This window comes from Anopheles funestus, chromosome 2RL (genome assembly GCF_943734845.2).
Source record: "Anopheles funestus chromosome 2RL, idAnoFuneDA-416_04, whole genome shotgun sequence".
Taxonomy (NCBI): Eukaryota; Metazoa; Arthropoda; class Insecta; order Diptera; family Culicidae; genus Anopheles; species Anopheles funestus.
In genome coordinates, this window is record NC_064598.1 from 25,924,275 (window position 1) to 25,938,697 (window position 14,423).

The 14,423-nt window shown below is 37.9% G+C and overlaps 2 protein-coding genes across 2 annotated transcripts; both read right to left on the bottom strand.

Moving 5' to 3' along the window:
* Positions 1-7,643: 7,643 nt before the first annotated feature.
* Positions 7,644-10,907, bottom strand: LOC125765292 (uncharacterized). Its single transcript, XM_049430253.1, has 2 exons — positions 8,882-10,907; positions 7,644-8,806 (listed from the first exon to the last, which is right to left on the bottom strand). Exons 1-2 carry the CDS (start codon positions 10,808-10,810, stop codon positions 7,853-7,855), a joined length of 2,883 nt encoding a protein of 960 aa, XP_049286210.1. The 5' UTR covers positions 10,811-10,907; the 3' UTR covers positions 7,644-7,852.
* A 16-nt stretch (positions 10,908-10,923) lies between these two features.
* On the bottom strand, positions 10,924-13,403 carry LOC125765272 (uncharacterized). Its single transcript, XM_049430214.1, has 4 exons — positions 13,333-13,403; positions 12,181-13,290; positions 11,221-11,403; positions 10,924-10,946 (listed from the first exon to the last, which is right to left on the bottom strand). Exons 2-4 carry the CDS (start codon positions 13,010-13,012, stop codon positions 10,924-10,926), a joined length of 1,038 nt encoding a protein of 345 aa, XP_049286171.1. The 5' UTR covers positions 13,013-13,290; positions 13,333-13,403.
* Between the last annotated feature and the right edge of the window lie 1,020 nt (positions 13,404-14,423).

The following is a 14,423-nucleotide window of genomic DNA, read 5'->3' on the forward strand; positions in this document are numbered from 1 at the left end:
ATGGCAAGGGGTACCCCTTATGAAATTTTCGAGTTGAAAATTTTTTGAAATTTTTTTTCTCATTTTTTATTCTTTTTTTAATTTAAAGCACTATTTAAGTGAAAAGAAACTTATTGCAACAAATTCCCATCAAAATATATCACATTTATAAATTTTGCTACATTGGTGAAAAATGAGGAAAATTTTACATTTTCTCAAACAGGGTAAGGAACTTGGTTCCTCGAATAACTTCTGACACAGACATCTGAGGGCTTGGCCGTCTAAGAAGAAAATGTTCAAATTCCCATCAAAATATATCACATTTATAAATTTTGCTACATTGGTGAAAAATGAGGAAAATTTTACATTTTCTCAAACAGGGTAAGGAACTTGGTTCCTCGAATAACTTCTGACACAGATATCTGAGGGCTTGGCCGTCTAAGAAGAAAATGTAGCCATTGGTGCCATCTATCGACCACAAGTTAAAGATTGGCGATCCGTTGGATACCGACCGACTTATAGGCAAAACTTGGTGCAAAAATGAGGAAAATTTTACATTTTCTCAAACAGGGTATGGAACATGGTTCCTCGAATAACTTCTGGCAGAGACATCTGAGCGCATGGCCGTTTAAGTAGAAAATGTAGCCATTGATGCCATCTATCGACCACAGGTTAAAGATTGACGATTCGTTAGATACCGACCAAGCTACAGGCAAAACTTGGTGCAAAAATGAGCCTTATGAAATTTTCAATTTTATAGATTTTTCACATTTTTTTATTATTTTTTACTCTTTTTTTTGTTTGAAGCATTATTTGAGTGAAAAGAAACTCATTGCATCCAATTGGCATTAAAATAACTCAATTTAAATTTTTTTGAAAAATTTCTCAAAAAAAATGGCAAGGGGTACCCCTTATGAAATTTTCGAGTTGAAAATTTTTTGAAATTTTTTTTCTCATTTTTTATTCTTTTTTTAATTTAAAGCACTATTTAAGTGAAAAGAAACTTATTGCAACAAATTCCCATCAAAATATATCACATTTATAAATTTTGCTACATTGGTGAAAAATGAGGAAAATTTTACATTTTCTCAAACAGGGTAAGGAACTTGTTTCCTCGAATAACTTCTGACACAGACATCTGAGGGCTTGGCCGTCTAAGAAGAAAATGTAGCCATTGATGCCATCTATCGACCACAAGTTAAAGATTGGCGATCCGTTGGATACCGACCGACTTATAGGCAAAACTTGGTGCAAAAATGAGGAAAATTTTACATTTTCTCAAACAGGGTATGGAACATGGTTCCTCGAATAACTTCTGGCAGAGACATCTGAACGCATGGCTGTCCAAGTAGAAAATGTAACCATTGATGCCATCTATCGACCACAGGTTAAAGATTGACGATTCGTTAGATACCGACCAAGCTACAGGCAAAACTTGGTGCAAAAATGAGCCTTATGAATTTTTCAATTTTATAGATTTTTCACATTTTTTTATTATTTTTTACTCTTTTTTTTGTTTGAAGCATTATTTGAGTGAAAAGAAACTCATTGCAACCAATTGGCATTAAAATAACTCAATTTAATTTTTTTTGAAAAATTTCTCAAAAAAAATGGCAAGGGGTACCCCTTATGAAATTTTCGAGTTGAAAATTTTTTGAAATTTTTTTTCTCATTTTTTATTCTTTTTTTAATTTAAAGCACTATTTAAGTGAAAAGAAACTTATTGCAACAAATTCCCATCAAAATATATCACATTTATAAATTTTGCTACATTGGTGAAAAATGAGGAAAATTTTACATTTTCTCAAACAGGGTAAGGAACTTGGTTCCTCGAATAACTTCTGACACAGACATCTGAGGGCTTGGCCGTCTAAGAAGAAAATGTAGCCATTGGTGCCATCTATCGACCACAAGTTAAAGATTGGCGATCCGTTGGATACCGACCGACTTATAGGCAAAACTTGGTGCAAAAATGAGGAAAATTTTACATTTTCTCAAACAGGGTAAGGAACTTGGTTCCTCGAATAACTTCTGACACAGACATCTGAGGGCTTGGCCGTCTAAGAAGAAAATGTAGCCATTGGTGCCATCTATCGACCACAAGTTAAAGATTGGCGATCCGTTGGATACCGACCGACTTATAGGCAAAACTTGGTGCAAAAATGAGGAAAATTTTACATTTTCTCAAACAGGGTATGGAACATGATTCCTCGAATAACTTCTGACACAGACATCTGAAGGCTTGGCTGTCCAAGAAGAAAATGTAGTCATTGGTGCCATCTATCGACCACAGGTTAAAGATTGGCGATCCGTTGGATACCAACCGAGTTATAAGCAGAACTTGGTGCAAAAATGAGCCTTATGAGATTTTCAATTTTATAGATTTTTCACATTTTTTTATTATTTTTTACTCTTTTTTTTGTTTGAAGCATTATTTGAGTGAAAAGAAACGCATTGCAACCAATTGGCATTAAAATAAATCAATTTAAATTTTTCTGAAAAATTTCTCAAAAAAAATGGCAAGGGGTACCCCTTATGAAATTTTCGAGTTGAAAATTTTTTGAAATTTTTTTTCTCATTTTTTATTCTTTTTTTAATTTAAAGCACTATGTAAGTGAAAAGAAACTTATTGCAACAAATTCCCATCAAAATATATCACATTTATAAATTTTACTACATTGGTGAAAAATGAGGAAAATTTTACATTTTCTCAAACAGGGTAAGGAACTTGGTTCCTCGAATAACTTCTGACACAGACATCTGAGGGCTTGGCCGTCCAAGAAGAAAATGTAGCCATTGGTGCCATCTATCGACCACAGGTTAAAGATTGGCGATCCGTTGGATACCAACCGAGTTATAAGCAGAACTTGGTGCAAAAATGAGCCTTATGAATTTTTCAATTTTATAGATTTTTTACATTTTTTTATTATTTTTTACTCTTTTTTTTGTTTGAAGCATTATTTGAGTGGAAAGAAACTCATTGCAACCAATTGGCATTAAAATAAATCAATTTAAATTTTTTTGAAAAATTTCTCAAAAAAAATGGCAAGGGGTACCCCTTATGAAATTTTCGAGTTGAAAATTTTTTGAAATTTTTTTTTTCTCATTTTTTATTCTTTTTTTAATTTAAAGCACTATTTAAGTGAAAAGAAACTTATTGCAACAAATTCCCATCAAAATATATCACATTTATAAATTTTGCTACATTGGTGAAAAATGAGGAAAATTTTACATTTTCTCAAACAGGGTAAGGAACTTGGTTCCTCGAATAACTTCTGACACAGACATCTGAGGGCTTGGCCGTCTAAGAGGAAAATGTAGCCATTGGTGCCATCTATCGACCACAAGTTAAAGATTGGCGATCCGTTGGATACCGACCAACTTATAGGCAAAACTTGGTGCAAAAATGAGGAAAATTTTACATTTTCTCAAACAGGGTAAGGAACTTGGTTCCTCGAATAACTTCTGACACAGACATCTGAGGGCTTGGCCGTCCAAGAAGAAAATGTAGCCATTGGTGTCATCTATCGACCACAAGTTAAAGATTGGCGATCCGTTGGATACCAACCGAGTTATAAGCAGAACTTGGTGCAAAAATGAGCCTTATGAATTTTTCAATTTTATAGATTTTTCACATTTTTTTATTATTTTTTACTCTTTTTTTTGTTTGAAGCATTATTTGAGTGAAAAGAAACTCATTGCAACCAATTGGCATTAAAATAAATAAATTTAAATTTTTTTGAAAAATTTCTCAAAAAAATGGCAAGGGGTACCCCTTATGAAATTTTCGAGTTGAAAATTTTTTGAAATTTTTTTTCTCATTTTTTATTCTTTTTTTAATTTAAAGCACTATTTAAGTGAAAAGAAACTTATTGCAACAAATTCCCATCAAAATATATCACATTTATAAATTTTGCTACATTGGTGAAAAATGAGGAAAATTTTACATTTTCTCAAACAGGGTAAGGAACTTGGTTCCTCGAATAACTTCTGACACAGACATCTGAGGGCTTGGCCGTCTAAGAAGAAAATGTAGCCATTGGTGCCATCTATCGACCACAGGTTAAAGATTGGCGATCCGTTGGATACCGACCGACTTATAGGCAAAACTTGGTGCAAAAATGAGGAAAATTTTACATTTTCTCAAACAGGGTAAGGAACTTGGTTCCTCGAATAACTTCTGACACAGACATCTGAGGGCTTGGCCGTCTAAGAAGCAAATGTAGCCATTGGTGCCATCTATCGACCACAAGTTAAAGATTGGCGATCCGTTGGATACCGACCGACTTATAGGCAAAACTTGGTGCAAAAATGAGGAAAATTTTACATTTTCTCAAACAGGGTATGGAACATGATTCCTCGAATAACTTCTGACACAGACATCTGAGGGCTTGGCCGTCCAAGAAGAAAATGTAGCCATTGGTGCCATCTATCGACCACAGGTTAAAGATTGGCGATCCGTTGGATACCAACCGAGTTATAAGCAGAACTTGGTGCAAAAATGAGCCTTATGAAATTTTCAATTTTATAGATTTTTCACATTTTTTATTATTTTTTACTCTTTTTTTTGTTTGAAGCATTATTTGAGTGAAAAGAAACTCATTGCAACCAATTGGCATTAAAATAACTCAATTTAATTTTTTTTTGAAAAATTTCTCAAAAAAATGGCAAGGGGTACTCCTTATGAAATTTTCGAGTTGAAAATTTTTTTAAATTTTTTTTCTCATTTTTTATTCTTTTTTTAATTTAAAGCACTATTTAAGTGAAAAGAAACTTATTGCAACAAATTCCCATCAAAATATATCACATTTATAAATTTTGCTACATTGGTGAAAAATGAGGAAAATTTTACATTTTCTCAAACAGGGTAAGGAACTTGGTTCCTCGAATAACTTCTGACACAGACATCTGAGGGCTTGGCCGTCTAAGAAGAAAATGTAGCCATTGGTGCCATCTATCGACCACAAGTTAAAGATTGGCGATCCGTTGGATACCGACCGACTTATAGGCAAAACTTGGTGCAAAAATGAGGAAAATTTTACATTTTCTCAACAAGGGTAAGGAACTTGGTTCCTCGAATAACTTCTGACACAGACATCTGAGGGCTTGGCCGTCTAAGAAGAAAATGTAGCCATTGATGCCATCTATCGACCACAGGTTAAAGATTGGCGATTCGTTAGATACCGACCAAGCTACACGCAATACTTGGTGCAAAAATGATCCTTATGAAATTTTCAATTTTATAGATTTTTCACATTTTTTATTATTTTTTACTCTTTTTTTTGTTTGAAGCATTATTTGAGTGAAAAGAAACTCATTGCAACCAATTGGCATTAAAATAAATCAATTTAATTTTTTTTGAAAAATTTCTCAAAAAAATGGCAAGGGGTACCCCTTATGAAATTTTCGAGTTGAAAATTTTTTGAAATTTTTTTTCTCATTTTTTATTCTTTTTTTAATTTAAAGCACTATTTAAGTGAAAAGAAACTTATTGCAACAAATTCCCATCAAAATATATCACATTTATAAATTTTGCTACATTGGTGAAAAATGAGGAAAATTTTACATTTTCTCAAACAGGGTAAGGAACTTGGTTCCTCGAATAACTTCTGACACAAACATCTGAGGGCTTGGCCGTCTAAGAAGAAAATGTAGCCATTGATGCCATCTATCGACCACAAGTTAAAGATTGGCGATCCGTTGGATACCGACCGACTTATAGGCAAAACTTGGTGCAAAAATGAGGAAAATTTTACATTTTCTCAAACAGGGTATGGAACATGATTCCTCGAATAACTTCTGACACAGACATCTGAGGGCTTGGCCGTCCAAGAAGAAAATGTAGCCATTGGTGCCATCTATCGACCACTGGTCAAATATTGACGATCCGTTGGATACCAACCGAGTTATAAGCAGAACGTGGTGCAAAAATGAGCCTTATGAGATTTTCAATTTTATAGATTTTTCACATTTTTTTATTATTTTTTACTCTTTTTTTTGTTTGAAGCATTGTTTGAGTGAAAAGAAACTCATTGCAACCAATTGGCATTAAAATAAATCAATTTAAATTTTTTTGAAAAATTTCTCAAAAAAATGGCAATTGGTACCCCTTATGAAATTTTCGAGTTGAAAATTTTTTGAAATTTTTTTTCTCATTTTTTATTCTTTTTTTAATTTAAAGCACTATTTAAGTGAAAAGAAACTTATTGCAACAAATTCCCATCAAAATATATCACATTTATAAATTTTGCTACATTGGTGAAAAATGAGGAAAATTTTACATTTTCTCAAACAGGGTAAGGAACTTGGTTCCTCGAATAACTTCTGACACAGACATCTGAGGGCTTGGCCGTCTAAGAAGAAAATGTAGCCATTGATGCCATCTATCGACCACAAGTTAAAGATTGGCGATCCGTTGGATACCGACCGACTTATAGGCAAAACTTGGTGCAAAAATGAGGAAAATTTTACATTTTCTCAAACAGGGTAAGGAACTTGGTTCCTCGAATAACTTCTGACACAGACATCTGAGGGCTTGGCCGTCTAACAAGAAAATGTAGCCATTGGTGTCATCTTTCGACCACAGGTTAAAGATTGGCGATCCGTTGGATACCGACCGACTTATAGGCAAAACTTGGTGCAAAAATGAGCCTTATGAGATTTTCAATTTTATAGATTTTTCACATTTTTTTATTATTTTTTACTCTTGTTTTGTTTGAAGCATTATTTGAGTGAAAAGAAACTCATTGCAACCAATTGGCATTAAAATAAATCAATATAAATTTTTTTGAAAAATTTCTCAAAAAAATGGCAAGGCCCTTATGAAATTTTCGAGTTGAAAATTTTTTGAAATTTTTTTTCTCATTTTTTATTCTTTTTTTAATTTAAAGCACTATTTAAGTGAAAAGAAACTTATTGCAACAAATTCCCATCAAAATATATCACATTTATAAATTTTGCTATATTGGTGAAAAATGAGGAAAATTTTACATTTTCTCAAACAGGGTAAGGAACTTGGTTCCTCGAATAACTTCTGACACAGACATCTGAGGGCTTGGCCGTCTAAGAAGAAAATGTAGCCATTGGTGCCATCTATCGACCACAAGTTAAAGATTGGCGATCCGTTGGATACCGACCGACTTATAGGCAAAACTTGGTGCAAAAATGAGGAAAATTTTACATTTTCTCAAACAGGGTATGGAACATGGTTCCTCGAATAACTTCTGGCAGAGACATCTGAGCGCATGGCCGTCCAAGTAGAAAATGTAGCCATTGATGCCATCTATCGACCACAGGTTAAAGATTGACGATTCGTTAGATACCGACCAAGCTACAGGCAAAACTTGGTGCAAAAATGAGCCTTATGAAATTTTCAATTTTATAGATTTTTCACATTTTTTTATTATTTTTTACTCTTTTTTTTGTTTGAAGCATTATTTGAGTGAAAAGAAACTCATTGCAACCAATTGGCATTAAAATAAATCAATTTAATTTTTTTTGAAAAATTTCTCAAAAAAAATGGTGTTTGTAAAATAATAGGTGAGAACAACAGAGCCCCTACGTTGTGCAACTTGATTTATTTTATTTTACTCTTCGACGTCTTGTTCGCCTCGCTTCTGCATTGCAACTGATTTCGTACGTTGCCGCAAGCCTCGTATCTGCTGTGCAACTGATTTCGTACGTTGCCGCAAGCCTCGTACCTGCTTCTAAACCGTTATTATTTTTCGCAGAATTCTAATTCGATAACGCCTAGTCCGTTCCAAAAAATCCAAACATACCGGCCGCCTTAAAAATCTATCTTTTTAATTAACGACTCCTTAGCAAAACAATCCTAATCAAGTTCATGAAGTTAATTTCAAAGCAATTCTTTACATCATAATGCTTTCTCGAATGGCAATAAACAGATTTTGGAGGAAGGTCTCTTGTAGATTCCTTTGACGGTTTTGATCGATACCACTCTAACCACGTCATCCTTACCAGGATGTACACCCACAATCCTGCCTAGATACCATTCATTGCATAGCTTGTCTTGTTCCTTCAAAATGACCATTTGCCCAATTTTTAAACGTTCAACCCGGGGTACATGCTGCGATTTATTGTGGAGTTCCGACAAGTATTCGATGCGCCACCTCCGCCAGTGATGCTGGACCAACTGCTGCAGCTGTTCGTATCCCGTTAAACGGTTCGAAGGCACCTCACAACGGTCCACATCGGGTAACGCCAGTATGGGTTGGCCGATCAGGAAATGACCCGGCGTAAGGACATCCAGCTCTTCAGGGTCATCAGACAATGGCGTTAAGGGACGTGAGTTCATTTGAGTCTCGATCTGGACCAACACAGTAGCCATTTCTTGAAAAGTCAGTTGTCTGCATCCCAACACTTTAAACAGAGTCCTCTTCGCTGATTTAACAGCAGCCTCCCAGAGGCCGCCGAAGTTAGGAGCTCTTGGTGGAATAAAGTGCCACGTTATTCCTTTCTTACAGACGTTTTCTTGAATAGCTGTCTGAAAAGAATCTTTGTTGGTTAAAGCATATAATTCACGTATCTCTCGACTAGCCCCTTTAAAGTTTAGCCCGTTATCCGAATATACCTCGACAGGTATACCACGCCTGGATGTGAATCGCCGGAAACACACCAAAAACGCAGCTGCAGACAAATCCTCCACTATTTCGATGTGAACCGCCTTGGAGAAAAAACACACAAATATTGCTATGTATGCTTTCTGGCAGGTAGATTTACGGTGCGGCTGTCTGAGCATCATTGGGCAACAATAATCAACTCCCACTGTTGAAAACGGTCTGGACGGTGAAATTCTTTGCTTAGGCATCTGCCCTGGAGGTTGACGGATTGTAGAAGGATTTGTTTTGAAGCATGTGTAGCATCCTCTGCAAATGTAACTCACCAGAGTTTTACCGTTCAAAGGCCAAAACTCTTGACGCAATGCAGCCAGTGTTAGTTGCGGACCTGCATGCAAACTCATTTCGTGATAAGCGGCAGCCACTATTCGCGAGAAATGGCATTTCCCTGGGAGAATTATGGGATGTTTCGCTGCATATTTCATATCTGCGTTCCTTAATCGCCCACCAACACGCAAAATGCCGCTCTTGTCCACAAATGGTCGCAACCTTTTCAATTTCGAACTCGCCGTTATTGGCCGATTCTTTAATAAGAGCCCAATTTCCTCTTTAAATTCCTTGTGCTGCAGAGCTCTGATTAGCGTTTGCTTGGCTTCCACATATTCGCCACACTTAATGAATCCATATTCAATTCTTTTTCCTTGACAGCGCCGTATAAACCTCAGACAGTAAACTGTTACTCTTAGGGTTTTCCAATACGAAGAGAACCTTTCTAGTAATGGATTCAGGTTTACCGCCGAAACTGTCATTGAAACCATTTTTTTTCGTTCTGGAATCTCGTCAATGGAGGATTGTTTTCTCGGCGCGCTAGTAAAAACAGCTCTCTGTTGCTTCAACCAGGAAGGCCCTTGAAACCATCGGCTCCGTTTAACCAAATCACTTGGCAACAATCCCCTGGAAATGTCATCCGCTGGATTATCTTCTCCTTTAACGTGTAACCATTTATGGCCCTTGGTTAACTCCTGCACATGCGCCACTCGATTTGCAACGTAAGTTGCCCAGTTATATGCAGGCGAAGCCAACCAGTCTAAAACGATCGTTGAGTCAGACCAGAAAAACACCTCCAATGATGACAATTTTAGAGCCTTAACAACTGCATCACATAACCTTGATCCGATAACCGCCGCACAAAGCTCCAATCTCGCCAACGAAACACGCTTTAAAGGTGCAGGTCTGGATTTAGATGTAAGTAGCTCTACCTTCACTGTTCCGTCAGCATCAACCGATCTAGCGTAAACACAAGCTCCATACGCTGCCTCCGAAGGATCGCAAAAACAATGAAGCTGCAACAACACTCCTTTATCGACAAAGGCATGACGAGCTACCTTAATGCTGGTTAGCAGATACAATTGCTCTCTAAATTGGCTCCACGTTCTGTTGACTTCTTCCGTTACAGGATCATCCCAATCGTTTTTAGCTATCCATAGGTGCTGCATTCTTATTTTTGCCCACACTATAATCGGTCCGATTATTCCGAGCGGATCAAACAGCTGCGCAATCAACGAATATATTTTCCGCTTGGTAAACATCTCATTCGATGACACAATTCCTTTTACTGCAATACTAAGCTCGTCCGTTGCTGGGCTCCAACAAACGCCCAACGCCTTAAACTGGTTTTCTGCTCCCAAATCTATGGAATCTAAAACAGCCTTTTCGCTGGAATGTAACGCACTCAGGACACGTGGCCGATTCGAACTCCATTTCTTTAAGACGAATCCTCCCTTCTGGAGTAACAAACGCAGTTCTTGTACAAGCAGCGATGCTTGATCTTCATCGTTAGCACCTCCTATAAAATCGTCCACATAAAAATCTTCAAGCAGAGCCCGCTTTCCGAGAGGCAGCAATTCACCTTCATCTTCAGCCAATTGCTGTAGCACTCTTGTTGCAAGAAATGATGAAGGACCAAGTCCAAACGTAACTCGTTGCAATTCGTATACTTCTATAGGTTCTTCTTCTGAGAATCGCCACAGAATTCGCTGATATGGCGTGTGTTCCTGATGCACCTTTACTTGAAGGTATATCTTTTCGATGTCGGCTACAAGTGCTATTGAATTCACACGAAACCTCAATATCAAATCGAATAGCGGGTCTTGCACAACAGGACCAACCATGAGGCAATCATTCAGGGAAATCCCGGACGTCGATTTAGCTGAACCATCGAACACTGGCCTCACTTTGGTACTTGTACTGGACATCTTTATGACGGGGTGATGTGGTAGATAAAACGAGCGTTCATCCTTCCTGTCCTGAACCTCTGCAAGAAATCCCAGCGATATGTACTCCTTTACAACCTTTGCATACTCACTTCTCAGATTTTCATCTCTTTTGAACCTTCGTTCAAGTTGCGAGAAACGGCTTAATGTTGCTTGTTTTGAGTCGCCTATCATTTGCAATCCTCCCATCTTGAACGGCAACTGCACAACATATCGACCCCCTTTTTCACGATAGTGGAATTGCTGGAAATGTTGCTCACAATCCCTTTCTTCTTGCGTCAGCTTCGATGCGGTATGGATTTCCTCGCAGCTCCAAAACCTTTCGATTTGTTTCTCTAAGCTGGCTTGAGAACAAAACGTTACAGCGTCGCCTGTTATCTGCTTCTTGGTACCAGTAACAATCCAGCCGAAAACAGTGTTCAGGAACAGTGGACTGCCATCGTTGTCTTTTATAATTTGCTGCCGGCCGCTATCCAAACCCAAAAATTCAAAAAAGAATTCGGACCCCAGCAACACATCAACTTCACCACCATTCTCCATGTCCGGATCGGCCGCCACCAAATTACCAGGAAGCTCTTTCAATGCAAGCGGTTGCATTGGAAGAATAGCACTAGTAATGTGCTCCAACACTACAAAGTCCATTCCTCTTGAATAGTTGCTGTTCCTGGAACTCACGATTGCCGTTACCGTTGCGCTACCCCCTACCTCGCACTGACCAATTCCCGTCAACCTAATGCTGCACGGCCGCGCTGGCAGTTTCAGCTCACGACATAACCGCTGGCTCAATAGATTCAACTGGGATCCGCTATCGAGTAAGGCCCTAGCCGCACGCACATGGCCACTGTTTGTCGCTATGTTTACTATAGCCGTTGATAACCTGCCTCTTGCTGGTGATGATTCTGGGCTAGCCACACTTGTAATCATAGCTTCTTTAACCGGTTCAGTATTACACGTTTCACTTGAGCTCACCGACACAATGTTTCCACTGCCAAATTCGTTCTGCATTGGTTTCCAAAAATGCAGCAACGAATGATGGTTTCGGGTGCATGCACGGCATCGCCCCTTTGATACGCACTTGTCCTTAAAGTGACCCGGTGCTAAACAATTACCACACAACCCTTTACTCCTCACGAATTTATATCGGTCCTTCACAGAACAGTTAACGAATTCATTGCATTTTGAAACAATATGATCACCACTGCAGATCACGCATTTCATAGCGCCTGCACCAGTCGCAACATGCACTGCCACTTTCGATTGGCTCAAAACCGGCTGTACGGATCTTTGCTCTGATTTGTTTTCATTAGACGCTTCTAATATTTTCACTTGCCCACGAAGAAAGCTAATCAAACTTATGTAATCCGTGTTACCACTGTCCTCAACGGTACGCTCCCACTCGCGCTGCGTTATATCGTCGAGCTTTGTAACAAGCAGTTGCACTAGTATCACACCCCACAACTTTGGTTCTTCGCCTAACTGTTCTAGGAGCTTGGTGTGTCGCTCGAAGCCTTCTATTAATGCATTCACGTTGCCTGCACTAATCTTCTTGCTTTTCGGCCAGTTCAGCAATTCGTTGACGTGACGCTTTTTCTGCAGATACGGGTTCGCGTACCTGTTTACCAACGCACTCCATGCTGCTTGGTAACTCGCTGCACATGTTGGAAATGCTTCTATTATCTTCAAAGCTTCTCCTTTCAATGAGCTCTTCAAATAATATAACTTTTCTACATCACTTAATGTTTTTGTATTGTGTATCATGGCAAGATACATGTCATGAAACTGCATCCATGCATCATAATTACCAGCAAAGCTTGGTAATGTAATCCGTGGCAATTTCAAACTGCCTTGCGTTTCCTTCATTGTCATGGATTCTGCTTTTACACTGCATTCGGCAGCCTCGAGTGGCTTTAATCGCCCCATCAAAACCGTAACCCTTTCATCGACCATATCGAACAGAGCATCGTTTTCTTCGACGTTTACTGGGCCACTCAACCGGCGTACTTCACGCGTTAGGTTCTGGAAACTTTCCCAGTACTTTTCCAGCCGCTGCGCACGCGCAATCACTAGCTCGCGTGATTCTCCTTGAGGATCCTTTGCGAACGCTTCTATTCTTGCGATGCAACGCAACAAACTGTCTCTTTCAGCTTTTACTAAAGCAAGCTCCTTCGCGATCGAAACAACCATCGTTTCTTCAGGACCAGCCTCAGCAAATCCATGAAAACTTTCTTCGGCTTCTGACGTCGACAATATTCCCTCCGATTTTACAACAACTTTGTCACTACGACACTAAATGTTTATAAAATCCTGGTCACGGCACCAAATTTTATGTTTGTAAAATAATAGGTGAGAACAACAGAGCCCCTACGTTGTGCAACTTGATTTATTTTATTTTACTCTTCGACGTCTTGTTCGCCTCGCTTCTGCATTGCAACTGATTTCGTACGTTGCCGCAAGCCTCGTATCTGCTGTGCAACTGATTTCGTACGTTGCCGCAAGCCTCGTACCTGCTTCTAAACCGCTATTATTTTTCGCAGAATTCTAATTCGATAACGCCTAGTCCGTTCCAAAAAATCCAAACAAATGGCAAGGGGTACCCCTTATGAAATTTTCGAGTTGAAAATTTTTTGAAATTTTTTTTCTCATTTTGTATTCTTTTTTTAATTTAAAGCACTATTTAAGTGAAAAGAAACTTATTGCAACAAATTCCCATCAAAATATATCACATTTATAAATTTTGCTACATTGGTGAAAAATGAGGAAAATTTTACATTTTCTCAAACAGGGTAAGGAACTTGGTTCCTCGAATAACTTCTGACACAGACATCTGAGGGCTTGGCCGTCTAAGAAGAAAATGTAGCCATTGGTGCCATCTATCGACCACAAGTTAAAGATTGGCGATCCGTTGGATACCGACCGACTTATAGGCAAAACTTGGTGCAAAAATGAGGAAAATTTTACATTTTCTCAAACAGGGTATGGAACATGATTCCTCGAATAACTTCTGACACAGACATCTGAGGGCTTGGTCGTCCAAGAAGAAAATGTAGCCATTGGTGCCATCTATCGACCACAAGTTAAAGATTGGCGATCCGTTGGATACCAACCGAGTTATAAGCAGAACTTGGTGCAAAAATGAGCCTTATGAAATTTTCAATTTTATAGATTTTTCATATTTTTTTATTATTTTTTACTCTTTTTTTGTTTGAAGCATTATTTGAGTGAAAAGAAACGCATTGCAACCAATTGGCATTAAAATAAATCAATTTAAATTTTTTTGAAAAATTTCTCAAAAAAATGGCAAGGGGTACCCCTTATAAAATTTTCGAATTGAAAATTTTTTGAAATTTGTTTTCTCATTTTTAATTCTTTTTTTAATTTAAAGCACTATTTAAGTGAAAAGAAACTTATTGCAACAAATTCCCATCAAAATATAATTATGTAGGCGACGCGTGTTCATTAGTTTAAAGTACAAAACTTTTTATTAATGACGACTCGTTGCTTACAGTTGAGTTGCTCGATACAAACTAAAACTTTAATTCTAAGCTAATCCTACTTGTTGTGCCTAACCGATGGTGTTTGGTGCAGCGTGGCATGA